General features: G+C 38.2%; 2 protein-coding genes across 2 annotated transcripts; both read left to right on the plus strand.

Annotated features, from left to right (window-relative positions):
- Positions 1 to 3,201: 3,201 nt before the first annotated feature.
- LOC147559714 (transcription factor MYB61-like) lies at positions 3,202 to 5,330 on the plus strand. The gene is made up of 3 exons (XM_086661612.1): positions 3,202 to 3,521; positions 3,647 to 3,776; positions 3,965 to 5,330. Exons 1-3 carry the CDS (start codon positions 3,389 to 3,391, stop codon positions 4,962 to 4,964), a joined length of 1,263 nt encoding a protein of 420 aa, XP_086517738.1. The 5' UTR covers positions 3,202 to 3,388; the 3' UTR covers positions 4,965 to 5,330.
- A 1-nt stretch (position 5,331) lies between these two features.
- Positions 5,332 to 6,678, plus strand: LOC147559715 (uncharacterized). The gene is made up of 2 exons (XM_086661613.1): positions 5,332 to 5,853; positions 5,894 to 6,678. The coding sequence occupies exons 1-2, from the start codon at positions 5,449 to 5,451 to the stop codon at positions 6,446 to 6,448; spliced, it is 960 nt and encodes a 319-aa protein (XP_086517739.1). The 5' UTR covers positions 5,332 to 5,448; the 3' UTR covers positions 6,449 to 6,678.
- The last annotated feature ends 11,189 nt before the right edge of the window (positions 6,679 to 17,867 follow it).

Here is a 17,867-nt window from a genome sequence, read left to right on the forward strand (position 1 = left end):
TCCTAGAAACCCGTTGGTCTTCGATTTCTACTTCCACTACTTGAGCTTTAGTAGACCCAACATCACCACAACTAGGCACCGTAGCTTTCGCCATAGCTACAATAGATGACTCATCAAACACCACATCTCTGCTGATTACAAACTTCTTGTCTTCCGTACACCATAGCCGATAACCCTTGACTCCTGTAGCATATCCTAAGAAAATTGCCTTCTTTGCTCTATTGTCAAGTTTGTTACCTTTAACATGGTAATAGGCCGTACAACCGAAAACCTTAAGTCTCCCGTAATCTGCATGTTCACCTGACCACACCTCGTAAGGTATGCCGCCATCTAAAGAAGAATGTGGAGACCTGTTCACAATATAACAAGCTGTAGCAACAGATTCTGCCCACCATTCTACGCCTAATCCCGAATTGGAGCGCATACATCTAGCCTTCTCAAGTAGTGTACGGTTCAGTCTCTCTGCGACTCCATTCTGTTGAGGTGTGTTTACTACTGTCCAGTGCCTCACAATGCCTTCCTGATTACAAAACTCCTTGAATGCCCCATCCGTGTACTCGGTCCCATTATCCGATCTTAACGTCTTCAGCTTTCGACCAGTTTTGTTCTCAACCATTGCTTTCCACACCAGGAATGTGTTGAATACCTCATTCTTATGCTTCAGAAAATAAAGCCAGACAAATCTCGAATGATCATCAACGAATGTAACAAAATACCTGGAACCACCCTTGGAAGGTAACTTTGCCGGTCCCCAGACATCGGTGTGTACGTAGTCTAACACCTCTTTGCTCCTGTGCTTGCTTGTAGAGAACGTCACCCTGTGTGCCTTCCCGAACACACAATGCTCACAAAACTCCATGCAAGGCTTCTTCATGTCCTTCAACAAGCCTTTCCCGCACATCAAAGATAGACCTTTTTCTGACATATGCCCAAGGCGCATATGCCAAAGCCTCGTACTAGCCGTTGGATCCCTTCCACTGATTCCTACTGCTACATCTCCAGTAATTGTTGTCCCCAAAAGTTTGTATAAATTTCCGTAACGAGTACCTCTCATTACCACCAAAGAACCCTTAACGACTTTTATGGAGCCATTCTCTATAATTATCTTACAGCCGTTCCGCTCCAACACACCAAGGGAAATTAGATTTTTCCGCAAATCGGGTATGTGTCTTACGTCTGTCAATGTTCTCACCACTCCATCGTGCATCTTGATCCGTATTGTTCCGAGTCCCACAGTTTTACATATACTATCATCACCCAGTATAACTGTACCACCATCTATACTCCTATAGGTAGTAAACAACTCCCTATTTGGACACATATGGTGTGACGCCCCTGAATCAAGCATCCACTTATCGAAGATTTTCTCAGAAACCTCTGTCACCGAGAAACATTCATCCGCCTCTTCTGACACATATCCCGCCTCTTGCATCTCTTGTTTCTCCTTGTAGCCTTCGTTCTTTTGCTTCAACTTTCTCTTTGGACAAGCCGCTTCAAAGTGGCCAAGCTCACCACAACTAAAGCACGTTTTCTTGAAAGAGCCTCTAGATTTGGATCTAGATTTCCCGCCCTTTCCCTTTCCCCTTTCATTACTCCTCCCCCTCGTTACAAACAACCCTTGTGCTTGATCCTTGTCTACTCCACCCGACGCCATACTGCTAGTAGCAACCTTACGAAGGTCATCCGCTAATAGCGAATTTCTCGTCTCTTCCATGCTTAGACTATCACCAACAAGCATCAAAGTTTGGACAAGGTTCTCATAGGATTTAGGCAATGAAAGTAACAATATGAGGGCTTGGTCCTCATCCTCAACCTTAACATCGATATCCTTCAAATCTGAGATAATCCTGTCAAACCTATTCACATATTCCTGAATAGAAGAACCCTCTTCCATTCTACATGTGAATAATTTGGATTTTAAGTAGACCCGATTTGTTAAAGTTTTCGTCATGAAACTGCTTTCTAGCTTTAACCACACACCCACCGCCGTTGTTTCTCCGTCTACTAGGAACGCCACGTTCCTCTCAAGACACAACATAATGGTAGCCCGTGCTTCGAGATCTAACTCTTCCCAATCCTCATCTGACATATCTCCTGGTTTCTTTCCCGTCAACGTCTTGTGTAATTTCTGCGAGATTAACAGATTCTTCATCTGCATCCGCCAATAAGAAAAATCGTTTTTCCCATTGAACTTCTCTATCTCATATTTCCCTGCTTTGACCGTACCACTTCTCGATCCCATTGAACCAAAATTGTCATCTAAACCGCCTATACCATTTTTTGGAAACTGCCCATCTAAATTGAAACCAATTGAAACCGCCTTTGTACACAAAACCGCCACAGCCATCTTCTTTCTAAATTTAGAAACTGCCTTCTTACATTTTCCAATCTACTTTCTGCTTCAATCTTGTTACTTCACTTATCTTCGTCTTTATTTTCATCCTGATAATCGGTGGATTTCCACAAATAGAGGTCCTTTTTTATCTGATTAAGATGAGGGGAGGTTTTTTTCCCGCTCTTTCTCCTCCCTCTATTTTAAGGTTTCTGGATCCCCTTGTCAGGATATTAGTCAAAAGGTCCATTTGCCAGATTCCTTTTGACAAATAATGCAAAACCCTTCTTCAGTCGTTCCGAATCGAAATGGAGAGAAAAAGAAGATGAAGATAAGAGAGAAGATAATATAGTAATGGGAGAAAAAAGAGATAAACAAAGCGAAGGATGGGTCCATAATTTGAGTTTGGGAAAAATATGAGCCTTTTATCAGCCAAGTGAAGTTGGTCATATAAACTAGGAGTTCTTTTGGAAACTAGCCCTTATTATTAATAACTATTAGTATTATTTATTATTAATTATTATTATTTACTTGGGTTTTAAGCATGGAATGGGGTAGTGTTGTTTTTTTTTTTTTGTTGAGAGGAGGGGTAGTGTTGTTTAGTCATAAAATGTCAACTTGTTCTCTTTATTTAAATTTAATTTAATTTGTCTTCCTGTAAATAAAAGAAACAAGAAAAATGAATAAGAGGAAGAAAGGCCCACCAATTGTATCCTGCAAAAAAATAAATAAATTCTGAGGCCCTGATGAGACATATGATTATTAACCCCCAACACCTCTCTCTCTCTCTCTCTTTATCTCACACACCTTTTAATGCTCAATAGATCCTACTGGAAATTGTAAACAAAAAAAAATGAAATAAAAATTATAATAACCTCAAACTCCAATCACCCTCTTGAATGTGACTTTTCTCTTTTCAGCCTCCTCTTCTATTAATTCCCATTCACTTTCTCTGCTTCTACTTCATTTCCTCTCTCTCTCTCTCTCTGTCTCTCACTTGTGAAAGTATTTTCAAAGGGCATAGATAGGCAGGTTGTGAATTGGGTTTAACTCCAAATGGGCAGACATTCATGTTGTTACAAACAGAAGTTGAGGAAAGGCCTCTGGTCTCCTGAAGAAGATGAGAAACTTTTGAGGCATATCACCAAGTATGGTCATGGCTGTTGGAGCTCTGTCCCTAAACAAGCTGGTAATCTTCCTCTTCCTATAATGCACCATTATACTATCATTGAACCATTAAACCTCTTTATCTAGGACCTCCCTCTATATCTCTCTCTTCTCTTGATAGACTAAATTGGGTGTTTAATTTGACAGGTTTACAAAGGTGTGGGAAGAGTTGCAGATTGAGATGGATAAATTACTTGAGACCTGATTTGAAAAGAGGCACATTTTCTGAGCAAGAAGAAAACCTCATTATTGAACTTCATGCTGTTCTTGGCAACAGGTCTATTTTCTATCTACATAACTTACTCTCGATATCCGATATCCATATAGACCTAATGTCATTCAAACCTAGGGCTCTGATACCATTTGTGACTGTGACGATACGATGATGTAGATATATAATCAAGAAGACTCCTTTTTCGTGCTTATTTCTAAAGTTAAAACTTTTTATCATGAATTTCATTTTAGGTGGTCCCAAATTGCAGTACAATTACCAGGAAGAACAGACAACGAGATCAAAAATCTATGGAACTCTTGCATTAAGAAAAAACTAAGGCAGAGAGGCATTGACCCAACCACCCACAAGCTTCTTTCCGAAGTCGAGAATGGAGAAGAAAATAATGTTCTTAACAACGTTACTCCGAAAGCTCTTGGTGAATCAAATGAATTATTCCTCAAAGTTGAGAATTTAAAGCTACATGGTGGTTGTGGGTTAGGTTTATCAGAAACAAGTATGAACACAAACTCCATTAGAGGTATACCCACCAAAGACTTCTTCTTGGATAGGCCTTCTGATACCATGGGTTATAATTTCCCCCTTCACCAATTGAATTATTCAAGTTCCAATAACCCAAACCCATCTCTCTGGTTTAATACCCATGAAACTAGACCTTATGAAATGAACTCTGATCAATACAATTCAAGTTCAATATCAACTCTTATTCCATCTGTTTCTACTTCTTCAATTCTTCCTACCCAATTAGGTTTAAAACCATCAATCAATAATCTTCCATCAACTGATAATCTTCAAGTTGACTCTTTTAACCTAAATGGAGTTCAATATTGGGAAGCTGGAAGCTCAAGTACTAATGGAAGTAGTATAAGCAGTGGAAATAGCAGTATTGATCAATTAAATAGTAACAGTTCTTTCTTTGAGAATAGTGTTTTCTCATGGGGTTTGGGAGGAACAGATTGTAGTACATCAGAAAAAGAAACAAGAATTCAATCAATTGAAGGTGACACTGAAGAAATCAAATGGTCTGAATTTCTCCATAGCCCTTTCTTGATGACACAAAATCAAAATCATCCTCAACAATTATACAATAATAGTAATAATGATATTAAATCAGAAAATCAGTTTATGAATGATGGGTCGAATTCTAATTGGCATCAAAATCAACAACAATTACAAGCTTCAGATGTATATGGTAAAGATTTTCAGAGACTCGCCGCGTTGGGACAGATTTAGGTTTAAAAAAAGTGGTGGAGAAGATCATCATTCATCATCAAACAAAAAAAAATACAACAGAATTTGATTTCAGTTTGGAAAGAGAAAAAAGAAAAAAGGGTTCTTGAGATTAGAGGTTTGTTTGTGTGAGATAGTTTTGTATTTGTGATTATGTAAATAGGCCTGATACAGAAAAAGAGATCAACACCCCCATTTTCATACAAAGCTATTTCTTCTTTAGAGGGTGAGATTGAGTTTCAAGAACAAGGACTTATTCCATATTATCTTTTTTAATTTTCTTTCTTTATTTCATTTGTTTTGGGATTATTAGAAGGGTGTAAATCTATCTGTAAACAATTACAAATCTTTATCTTGGTTTGTGCTTAATTTGCTAGCATTATACTTGTTTCTTATGCTCTTCTCATCTCTCTGACCTATTCACGTTAAGAATTATTATGAAAGAGGCAATTTTGTGTCAAGGTCTGATAATTACAGGAGAATTATTATGAAAGAGGCAATTTTGGTTACAGTTTCCCCTAGGAACCCAGGGTGGCAAAAAGTTACTATCGAGATCAAACGTCATTTCAACATTTCTCGTCAGCTCGGGATACGATCTTTTTCTCCTTTGAAGGCGTTGCTTTTCCCTACGGAAGCCGAAACAGAGGTGTTTATCTCATCCCCAATTATCCATCTAAAAGGCTACAATATATCTTTTACCAAATGGCATCCTGCTTGTAATGCGATTGAGGACTTTAATCACGACGAGGCACAATGGATTAAAATTCGGGGCTTATCTTTCGACTTGTGGACTCCAGAGATCTTCGAGAAAATTGGAGACTTATGCGGGGGTTTCATCGCAATAGATCAGGCTTCTAGTTCTTTTGGGATTTTGAATTATGTGATTATCAAGGTGAAAGGCCTTTCAACAAAAAAAAAAAAAAAAAAAAAAGGTGAAAGGCCCTTTACATAAAATTCCTCTTCTACTTAATTTAGATGTAATTCGCGAAGGACTTAAGGTTACAACTGAAGTTTTTACCTATAGAAGGAAAGGGATCATCGGTAATTGTCAAGTGAATAATGTTGGTTGCATCAATTCCGACGAGGGTACGTCCAACAAGGAATTAGTGGCGAAGAAGACAACTGAGGTAAACAGGAACAGTTTACCACAAACAGTTCAATTTTCAAATTCGAATCTGCTTTCTTTGAATAAGATTCCAAACACTATCGTCGTGCCTGATTTAAGGGGCGTCAATCAAGATTTGGTGACTCTTCCAACTAGCAACCGTTTTGGTATTTTGTCAGCTGATGAAGAGGAGGAAATTATGGAGAACTTTTTGAGAGAGATTTCTCCCCTTTCCATGTCTAGCCCCTTGTTACCTCATAGACATCAGTTACTAAAATCAAAAGAGGATGATTTAGGTAAGGTCAAATCTTCATGGCATGCTGAGGTGGATACTTTACAACATCCTGTTTGTAAGAAGAAGAAGGAAGAAGGAGGAAATTAACCGAAATACCTAACTCTGAAGAACTATAAAGGCGCCTCACTCGTATGTGTCAACCACTCGTGTGCAAGACTAGGTTAGTTAGTTGTTAAGTCAATGATTAACAACTAACCGACTGATTACTGTTTTCCCTCTCTTGAACTTTCTCTCTCTAGCTCAAAGCTATGTAATATAAATAAACATCTTGTAATTGTTTTTGGATTCATGAAAGCTAATAAAGATAGACTTTCTTACATGGTACCAGAGCCCTAAGAGTTTCAGATCATAGAGATTTTAGAAAACCTAATTGGGACGAGAGACCAAATAGAAATCAAAGAAGTTGAAACTTCCGTCATCAAGGAATCGGAGTATTCAATCTTCTAAATCAAAATCACAATTCAGTAAATACTCTTCTGAATCAAAGAATCAGAGAGTTCATCTTCTCAATGGAACGACCAGAGATCATCAACAATCCGCCAATTCGTAATATGAATCCAAACACAGGTCAGGTTTCATATAATGCAAATATTACCAATTTAATTTCTATAAAGCTAGATGGTTCGAATTTCTTAATTTGGAAAGATCAGATTGAGAATGCATTGATAGGTAATGATTTAATTTGTTATATTGATGGAACCTATGAAGAACCACCACAATTGGTTGTGATAGAAGGTAGGGATACAGTAAACCTAGATTACCTTCAATGGAGAAAGAACGACAGTTTTGTTAAATCTTGCATTAAGGCCACAATAAGCCAGTCTATAGCTTCTGATATTCTTGGCTTGAAAACTGCAAGAGATATATGGAGATATCTTGAGCAAATCTATCTGCAAGAATTCGAAGCCAAGAAATCATCTCTTAGACACAAACTCAGACAATTAAAAAGGGAAATTCCTCAATTTCCCAATATCTAAGTATGATTAAGAATCTTGCTGATTCATTAGTAGCAGTGAATGATCGAGTTAGTGATGTTGAACTAGCTAGAATAGCTCTTCAAGGGTTAGGAAAAGAGTATTCTCAGTTTGTTATCACAATTCAGAATAGAGATGGAGCCTTAAGCTTTGGTGAACTTAGGAGCAGACTAACTCATCATGAGCATTGGCTAAAAGAACAGGATACAAATGAAGAAAATGAATCTTTCTTTGTGAAAAGATACCCACCTAGAGTAACCATGAAATCTCCATTCAATAACCTTAGGAATTCAAACAAAAATCAGGGTCCTAGTGGTTTCCAACAGAAAATTCAATATAAACCAAATCAAAGGCAACCTGTGTCACAACCAAGAAATACTTTCTTTGATTACACCACAATACCTTGTGGTATATGTTACAAATGGGGTCATACTGCAAGACAATGCAGAATGAGATTTAAAGATTTTTCAGAACCCTCTCCTTCAAATAGATTACCACAAAGAAATTCTGCTAATCTACACTTACAAGAACTAGAAGAAGAAGAAGAAGGAGAGGAAGAAGAAGAAGGGTATCCTGCTGATCAACAAAATGAGGATGAACATAACAACTATGATGAACAAGCTCACTATCATTATAGTTGTGACACACAAGAACTCATTCAGGAAGAGACACATATGTCATATCAAAGAGAAAATGACAAGAAATGGATTGCTGACACAGGAGCCAGCAGTCATATGACTTATACAAAAGGAAATCTCACTGATTGCTATCCATATAAAGGGACAAGTGGGGTTATGATTGGAGATGGCAAGTCTTTACCCATTTCAAACACAGGCCAAGCTAATGTCACTGCTGGGTCAGCCTCCTTTCAACTTAAAAAGGTACTCCATGTACCCACAATTCAAAAGAATCTTCTCTCCATTTCAAAATTTACAAAAGAGAATTTTTGTAGTGTTGAATTTCTTCCTTGGGGTTTTCTTGTGAGAGATTTATGGTCAAAAGAAGTCTTGGCTGATGGACCTATGGTGAACAATTTGTATAATATTGATTTCACCATTAGTCCATATACCAACACACAAGAGTGCAAGGAAGAAGCTTACTCTGTGACAGCATCTGCCAATACTTGGCATAAGAGATTGGGACACCCATCAAAGGATATTATTCTTAGCTTAGAAAAGGAAAGGAAAATTAAGCTCAGCTCAAGAGATTTCTTGCCCTTATGCTCCTCATGTCAACTAAGTAAAAGCCACAGGTTACCTTTCACAACATCAGATAGCATATCTACTGGTCCCCTTGAGCTAATTCATTGTGACATATGGGGGCCATCTCCTGTGATCACAAAATCAGGTATAAAATACTACATACTGTTCATGGATGATTACAACAAATTTTTTTTGGATATATCCTATGCAACTTAGATCAGACAGTGTCAAATGTTTTCAATCTTTTCAAAAACATTATGAAAAGCTACTGTCTGTGCCTATCAAAAGCTTCCAAAGTGATGGAGCTCCTGAATTGGCAAAAGGAGACTTTAGAGCTCACCTGCATAAATGTGGTATACTGTTTAGAAGCTCCTGTCCCTATACCCCAGAGCAAAATGGTGCTGCTGAGAGGAAGAACAGACAAGTCACATCTGTTGGTAATACACTCTTGATTCAGGCATCTATGCCAAAACACTTTTGGTTTCATGCCTATGACACAGCAGCTTATCTTATCAACAGGACACCAACAAAGGTACTCTCTTATCTTACTCCCTATGAAGTATTATTTGGCACAAATCCAGATTATTCCATGCTTAAAGTATTTGGTTCTATGTGCTATCCCTATTTGGGAGATGTGAAAAGTGATAAACTTAGTCCTAGATCAGCTAAGTGTGTATTCATAGGGTATAGCACATCACACAAAGGCTATAGATGTCTTGATATCTCTTCTAATAAGGAATATATTTCAAGACATGTGATTTTTGATGAGACTTGTTTTCCATTTGCTGAAGATGCAGTAAGCCTTTCTAAAACAAACCATGAGGTACATACTCCATATCAGTTTGTTCAATTACCCTCTTTGCCACAAAATTCTTTCTCTTCTATCCCATCTTATCATCATAGCTATCCACTGGGTGATCAAGAGCTGTCTCAATCCCAAAGTAATAACCCTATACCATCCCCTATGTCATCTTCTTCTTCATCCTCTTCCAATGATCACATATCAGAGATTCCTGCTCTAGACACCTCAATTCCAGAGAACCAACACCTTTCTCCTCCTTCTCCTCCTCCTCCTAGTAACACTCATCCTATGCAAACTAGATTGAAAAGTGGGATAGTGAAACCAAAAGGAATTCCTGATCATGTGATACATTTTAGTACACCTCATGCTCTCCACACTTCTTATCTTGCTGCCTTTTCCCAAATTCCTGAACCTAAGTCATATAAGGTAGCTGCTCTAGACAAGAATTGGGTTCAAGCAATGGAGTCTGAATTCAAGGCCTTAGTTCAAAACAACACATGGGTTTTGACTCCTAAGCTGCCAAATATGAATATATTAGGCTGTAAATGGGTATACAAGGTTAAGTATAAAGCTGATGGATCTTTAGAAAGATATAAAGCCAGGCTTGTGGCTCAGGGCTACACTCAACAGGAAGGGGTTGATTACCAAGAGACCTTTAGTCCTGTGGTGAAAATTCAAACAGTTAGAGTAGCATTGACTTTGGCTATGACAAATCACTGGCCTATTCAGCAACTTGATGTCTCCAATGCTTTCTTGCATGGAGACTTGAATGAATCTGTCTATATGAAGCAGCCACCTGGTTTTGAAGACTCTGCCCATCCTGATTATGTGTGTCTACTTCAAAAGTCTTTGTATGGGTTGAAGCAGGCCCCTAGGGCATGGTTTACTAGAATTGCTACCTATTTACTACATTGGGGGTTTGTGAAGAGCTCATCAGACACTTCAATGTTTGTGTATTTCTCAGAAGGTCAAATTCTTCTCTTTCTACTGTATGTAGATGATATCATACTTACTGGCTCTAGTATGACTTTGGTGAACAAGCTGGTTGGTGACCTTGGTAGTGAATTTGCAATGAAACAATTGGGGTCTCTTCACTACCTCTTGGGTATAGAAGTGAAAGACAATGGTGATTCTCTTCTTTTAACCCAATCCAAGTATGTTACTGAGTTACTTACAAAGGCTGAGCTCCTGGACAGCAAACCAAGTGCTATTCCAGTCTCTTTTGGAAAAAGAGCATCTAAGTTTGATGGAGAACCTATTGCTAATCCACTCTTTTACAGGAGCATGGTTGGGGGTCTCCAATATGCCACTATGACTAGGCCAGACATAACATTTGCTGTGAATTATTTGGCTCAGTTTATGCAAGCACCTAGCACAACTCATCTGGTCTTACTTAAGAAGGTGCTTAGGTATCTAAAAGGCACTTTGGGTGCAGGGATTACTATTTCATCAGGAGATATATCCTGTCTTTATGGTTATTGTGATTCTGATTGGGGGAGCTGTCCTGATTCCAGGAGATCCACCAGTGGCTATTGTCTTTTCTTGGGGTCTTCTCTCATTTGCTGGTCTTCTAAGAAGCAACAGGTTGTGGCTAGATCATCCACTGAGGCAGAGTACAGGTCTCTCTCTCTTGCTGTTTCAGAAATACTTTGGCTTTCTTATTTGTTGAAAGAGCTGCATCATCCTGTTCAACTACCCATGAAGCTATTCTGTGATAATATGGGTGCCAAATATTTGGCTTCTAACCCAGTGCTTCATGCTAGGACTAAACATGTAGAAATAGATTTTCATTTCATTAGGGATTTGGTGATGAATGGCACACTTGTGATTGAATTTGTGGTTACTCAGAAGAATTGGGCAGACATACTAACAAAAGGAGTTCTATTCTCTACTTTGGATAATATTCGAAGCAAACTCATGTTTGTTCCACCTTCTCAACATGTGTTTGAGGGGGGCTGTAAGAAGAAGAAGGAAGAAGGAGGAAATTAACCGAAATACCTAACTCTGAAGAACTATAAAGGCGCCTCACTCGTATGTGTCAACCACTCGTGTGCAAGACTAGGTTAGTTAGTTGTTAAGTCAATGATTAACAACTAACCGACTGATTACTGTTTTCCCTCTCTTGAACTTTCTCTCTCTAGCTCAAAGCTATGTAATATAAATAAACATCTTGTAATTGTTTTTGGATTCATGAAAGCTAATAAAGATAGACTTTCTTACACTGTTGGACCCAACCAATTAAAGAATTTATGCCTTGGTTTAATGAACTCTCTTGGCACCCTATCTGGCTGCTTGGAGGGTGGATTACTGAACAGAGAAAATGCTATTGTTTTTCAAACTATACCTTCACATGGAGATGCTGAAGTTGTAGTTCCTGATGGGCTAGCACCACTTACTATTGCTACTATAACAGTAAGAGAAGATTCATATAAAGTGACCGAGCAGTCACCTAGTGAAGTTTCTTCAACAGAGAGGGAGAGAGATGCTACCTCAGAACCAGTTGTGGATTCTACAATCGAAATTGACATGGAGGAGAGAATTCAAGCTCTAATGCAAGAATGTCATAAATGGAAAATTAACTTTTCCGGCAAAGAGAAAGAATTTCATCTTCTCTTGGCAAATATCTTAGAACGAAACAATTCAAATAGAGTCCCAGTTGATATATTGTCAGAACAAAGAGAGCTAGAAGGAGAGACAGTGTTACAAACTATTGATGTTGCAGATTTTAGTCCGGAAAAGGAAACCAACGTCATCCCACCGGACTTCAGTCCATCTCACCAAAAGAAGACGCTGGATATAGATGATTTGGGTACTTATCTTCATGAGACGATTACTCAACGAGAAGAACCGGACACTAATATTGAGAAGGAAGTCATATCAGCGTCACCTGACCACAATGATCAGGTAATTCTAATGGTAGAGTCAACAATCGCTTCAAATGCTAATCCTCTAGTAGATAACTCAGAGTTGGTGATAAGCTCCACTCCACATAGTGTTGACACTAAAGCTATTCGGAAAAAGGCTTCAAGGGTTGATAGGGAAAAGGCGAGACTAGCATGGTCACTTAATGATTTGGAGGTGAGGTCAAGTCGAAGAAAGCTACAATGGACGGGAGTTGAGAGGGTAATTTAATGGAGATCAATTTACTATCCTGGAACGTACGTGGTATAAGTGCAAATGGTAGGATTCCAGCGATTAGACGGATAGTGCGTAAAAAGAATATTGATGTTGGCTTATTTCAGGAGACCATGAAAACTAACATTTCTGATGCTTTAGTGTTTAGTATGTGGGGATCTACAGATTGTAAGTGGCTCCACCTACCACCGATAGGCAGGTCTGGGGGTATTTTGGTAGTATGGAGGGATAGTGTTATATCAGTTCGGGAGCACTTATTCGGAGCTTATTCAGTTTCAATTTTGTGCTCGGTTCGTTCTCATCAAGAAATGGTAGTGACGGCAGTGTATGGTCCAACGGCTGATTACGAGAAGCGGTTTCTATGGAGAGAATTAAGCGATATTAGAGGGCTTTGGGATGCGCCTTGGATAATTGGCGGAGATATTAATGAAGTCAGGTCTCCTCTTGAGCGTAATAGAGGCGCTAGAAGATATAACAATATGAGAAGGTTTAACAAATTTATCAACCAATATGACATTATTGATCCTGCACTAGTGGGGGGTAGATTTACATGGTCGAATGGGCAATCTTCACCTATTTTGGCAAGGTTAGACCGTTTCTTGGTTAGTAAAGAATGGATGGATGAAGGTATAGTTTTTCAGCAACATATTTTAGTAAGAACGGGCTCCGATCATTCTCCGATTTGCCTTCAATGTGGTCACCAAGAACGTTACAGAGGACCTTTTCGTTTCGAGAATTTCTGGTTAGAACATCATAAGTTTAAGGAGATCATTGCTTTTTGGTGGCCTCGTTTATCTGTCACAGGTTGGCCAAGTTTTGTTTTTGCGAAGAAGCTTCAAGGTCTTAAAGGAATTCTTCAGGAATGGAGTAAGTCAACTTTTCGAAGCCAGGAAATAAATATGTCAGAAATTGAAGAAAAGATAGGATTATTAGACAGAAAGGAAGAGGAAGATCACTTATCGACCGAAGAATTTTTAGAGAGAGCAAGTTTAAAGACGGAGTATGAGTCGATAGAAATTCTTATCGAACAAAAGTGGAAGCAGAGATGCAAATTGAAATGGGTTGATGAAGGGGAAAGAAATACAAAATTCTTTCATAATATGGTGAACATGAAGCATGCCAACAACAGAATTACCAAATTGCTAGTTCAGAATGAGGAAGTAACAAACATGAACCAAATTAGAGATTACATCTCTAAGTTTTATGAGAACCTATACTCTGAAACATCAGATTGGAGACCAAGCATAGAAAATCTCCCTTTTGGTGTAATCTCAGAAGAAGATCGTAAGGACTTAGATGGAACCATTCCCGAAGCAGAGGTGTTAGTGGCTTTATCTCGTTGTGGCTCTAATAAGTCGCCCGGTCCTGAAGGGATGACTTGTGAATTCTTGAAAGCTTGTTGGGATATTCTCAGAGATGACTTCATGAAGGTAATACATGAATTCTGCAGCGAAGGTAAGTTGAATTGGAGGTTAAATTGTAACTTCATAGCTTTGATTCCAAAGATTCAAGGAGCAATCGAGCTGAAACATTTCCGACCCATTAGTTTAACTGGATGTGTATATAAAGTGATCTCAAAAGTGCTAGCTACTCGTATAAAAACGGTAATGGGGAAGTTAATTTCCTTCAGTCAAGGAGCATATGTGGAAGGTAGGCAAATTCTGGATAATGTTTTGATTGCGAGAGAATGTATCGATTCAAGAATAAGATCTCAAAAGCCGGGTTTAATATGTAAAATAGACATAGAAAAAGCATTTGATCATGTCAATTGGAAGGTGGTTGATGATATTTTAATGAAGACAGGGTTCGGTTGGAGATGGAGAAGATGGCTAAAATGGTGTGTTCGCAGTCCTCGCTTCTCGGTTCTAGTTAATGGGAAGGCTTCAGGTTTTTTTCAGAATAGTCGTGGAATTCGCCAAGGTGACCCTCTATCACCTTATTTATTTATTCTTGTGGCTGAAGTTCTCTCCCTATTGATTAATGAAGCTAAACAGTCAGGATTATTTAGCGGATTTGAGGTGAGTATTGATTCCATAAACGTCACCCATTTACAATTCGCTGACGATACCGTGATTTTTATTGACGCTGATGTTCATCAAGTAAGAATGCTACGCGACATTCTTATCTGCTTCGAGGCAATTACAGGTTTAAAGGTGAATATGGCGAAGACCTCCATGTATGGTGTTGGCGGTATCTTTTCTATAGAACCTTATGCCGAAATATTGGGTTGTGGTGTGGGTTCACTCCCCTTTTCATACCTTGGTATTCCACTCGGTTCAAGATTGAAAAATAAAGACATTTGGGAGTTATTATTAATTCGGTTGCAAAATAAAATGGCACCATGGAAGAGAAGGTACCTTTCAAAAGGGGGGCGTTTAACATTAATCAAGAGTACCCTAAATAATACATTTACATACCTTATGTCCATTCTTGTCCCTCCTTCATCAATTATTAATAGAGCAGAGAAGATGATAAAGGATTTCTTATGGGGTGATACTCCGATTAAGAAAAGATTTCATTGGGTTAGCTGGAAAAAGGTATCTCGTTCAAAAGCACGAGGGGGTCTTGGTATTAGAAGAATAAAGTCAATGAGCGCAGCACTCCTTGGAAAATGGATTTGGCGTTTCGGTGATGAAAACCAAAGCGATTGGAAACGGGTAATCATTGATAAATATGGTGGTACCACTCTTGACTTTTTTCCAAAGGAAACAAATCTATCATATGGCGTAGGGTGTTGGAAATCAATTCTTGCTACTAAGGATAACATTGCCTCTCTTTCAAATATATCTATTCAAAATGGATGTAGAGTTCGATTTTGGGAGGATATTTGGAAAGGTAATTTGTGTCTAAAAGAACAATACCGTGAGTTATGGAGATACTCATCCAAGAAAAATGCTAAAATTGTGGATTGCATAATAACAGATGAGGAAGGTAATTCGGCATGGAACTTGGGCATAGGTCAACATACTCAAAATTCTAATTTGCAGGATTTGATCAACCTCCTGAATGAAATCGGAGAACCTCCCGTTCTATCAATGGAGGAAGATAGCAGAATATGGACTCTCACTGAGAATAAAAAATTCACGGTACACTCGTTACACGACTCCTTCAGCTCCTCAAATATAATCAGCCATCGTCTCCCATATAAAAAAATATGGCGTCGAAGGATACCAGAGAAAGTCTCCATTTTCATTTGGGCGACAATGCTGAGATCAATCCCTACTTTAGATCTTTTAAAACAAAGGGGTTACTCTATCCCTAATAGATGTGTGTTATGTCAGTGTGAAGAAGAAGATGCAGATCATTTGCTCCTGAATTGTTCAGTCTCTAGGAAGATATGGGATTATTTTCTCTCACAAACGATTTTTGGTTTCAGGAGTTTACCATATCAGATGGAGGTTTTCTTTACAAGATGGAAGAGATATAAGTTAGATACACCAAAAGGATACTTAGGAACTGCTATTCCTTTTGCTATTTGGTGGGCGTTGTGGAAGGAGCGAAACACAAGGATATTTAAAGATAATTTTAGTTCGGTTGAACAAATAATTGTAGAGGTCAAGAGATTAATTTTTACATGGGCTTTACCAACTAGAATTTTCATAGGGGTACCTTTCTCAGTCTTCTTGTCTTCTTGGGAGTCGATGTTATCTAATATGTAAAATTTGACTTTTAGAGTGCTGTCTCGGCACAATAATCAATATATTACCTCTTTCTCAAAAAAAAAAATTCACGTTAAGAATTCGAAGATTTCCAAATTTTTTTTGGAAGTCGACTACGATCAACGTTAGTCGTTACAATTGGCATTGATACATCAAAGATGTGATAAGCTCAATAACTGCCCACTCAAACTGGAACAAGACCGGATCTATAGCCCAACAAGACAATGGCCTAAAACCCAACTACATTATTTATACCCTAATAATCTCAAATGAAAATGAAAGAATTTATGTTTTAAAATATGTTTATGCTTACTGGGTACACGATAGAAAAAACGATACTTAGTAACTATCTTACCTTAAGATTATAATAAAAAATTCTTACTTCCGGTAGGGAATTTTTGTTTGTTAATCTTCTTCTTCTCTCTGTCTCTTTCATTTACATTTAAACTGAAAACTCATTAGTAGTTTCTTTTTGTGTTTCCTCTTTTGCTTTGTAAAATGTGAATGGTTGTCAATGAGTGTCATAATGTTTTCACTTTTGACTGTTTTTAAGGTACTTTACCCTCCCATAGTGAGGTTAAATAGTTTTTCACTTAAATTCATGTCTCAATTGTGACATAACTTATTATATTGTCTCTATTTCTTTATTTTGTACACCTATCTTACCCAATTCCACCTTTCAACACAACCTAGTCCTAAGCTTACCTCAATTTGGAGTGGGTCATGGATGTAAGAGTGGGAAATGCACGAGGCAGGGTACGGGTAGGTTCTACTTGGGGCGGTCAGCCCAGATAGAAAATACAACTGCACTAGGATTATCAGGCGAACTCAAGACTAATACTTGACAAATTTCAGTACACGACAACCACCACAGACTCTGGCGTTCTGGACAAGGTTATTGGCCTACGGGCTTTTCTCCCATCCATACATGGATGATGCTATATACGGAATCAGGTTAAGTTATCAAGCAAAGGTATAGAGCATTGAAAACTTACTCTCTTCCAATTTCAAACAAAAAAGAGAGGAAATTAGCAAGTGAGGCAGTTCATAAATTATAATGAACTAGTAATAGTAGAGAGTTATTTACCTACTAGTCAATTTGAAAAGGACCTTGTTTGCATGGTATTAGAGTTTCCTTGTAGATACTAACATTATCTCAATATACTATTTTCTATAAAAGCAAGTAAAACTCTCAATACAAGGAATATCTAAATATGCATGGCCTAATTTGGAAGTCCAATCTATCGCGGTCCATTTGTCATGATCTCGTACCGATATTGTGTATTTTACTCCCTAGTTTGGAGTTATACTATTATATCTAGTTATAGAGATGGTGTTATTATGTATATTTTACCTAAAAGGAGCAAGAGATTCATTTGGGAGAAAATGAGGACAAAAGGGATGGGGGGATGAATTCGAAAGGAGTCAATGGTTTGGTGCTAAAAACATTTTTTAAGGTGTTGTTTGGTATCTAAGATATTCACATCCTCTATGTTATATTTTTGATCAATTTCTACTTAGCTCATGCGGTCATGCCATCGTCCTCACTCAATTTTGTAAACTTGTGCCATTAGAAGGAAATTGGGCCTATGATACCATGTTGTCGAAGCATCACCTACAAATTTACTCGAATTCAAAGTAAAGGGTAGGTGTTGTATAATGCGAAATCCATGGAATACTTCTAAATTGAAGTCATTAGTCCACTCACTCATAAGGACAATCTCATTCTAGTCT

This window comes from Eschscholzia californica, unplaced genomic scaffold (assembly GCF_041429995.1).
Source record: "Eschscholzia californica isolate CP2 unplaced genomic scaffold, dmEscCali1.0.p SCAF_2, whole genome shotgun sequence".
In the NCBI taxonomy this organism is placed as follows: Eukaryota; Viridiplantae; Streptophyta; class Magnoliopsida; order Ranunculales; family Papaveraceae; genus Eschscholzia; species Eschscholzia californica.

Coding starts and splice junctions, on each gene's coding strand:
- LOC147559715 (XM_086661613.1), top strand. CDS start 5,449: ATGAAAGAGGCAATTTTGGTTACAGTTTCCCCTAGGAACCCAGGGTGG. Junction 5,854..5,893: donor TGAATTATGTGATTATCAAG/GTGAAAGGCCTT, acceptor AAAAAAAAAAAG/GTGAAAGGCCCTTTACATAA.
- LOC147559714 (XM_086661612.1), top strand. CDS start 3,389: ATGGGCAGACATTCATGTTGTTACAAACAGAAGTTGAGGAAAGGCCTC. Junction 3,522..3,646: donor CTCTGTCCCTAAACAAGCTG/GTAATCTTCCTC, acceptor TTAATTTGACAG/GTTTACAAAGGTGTGGGAAG. Junction 3,777..3,964: donor CATGCTGTTCTTGGCAACAG/GTCTATTTTCTA, acceptor ATTTCATTTTAG/GTGGTCCCAAATTGCAGTAC.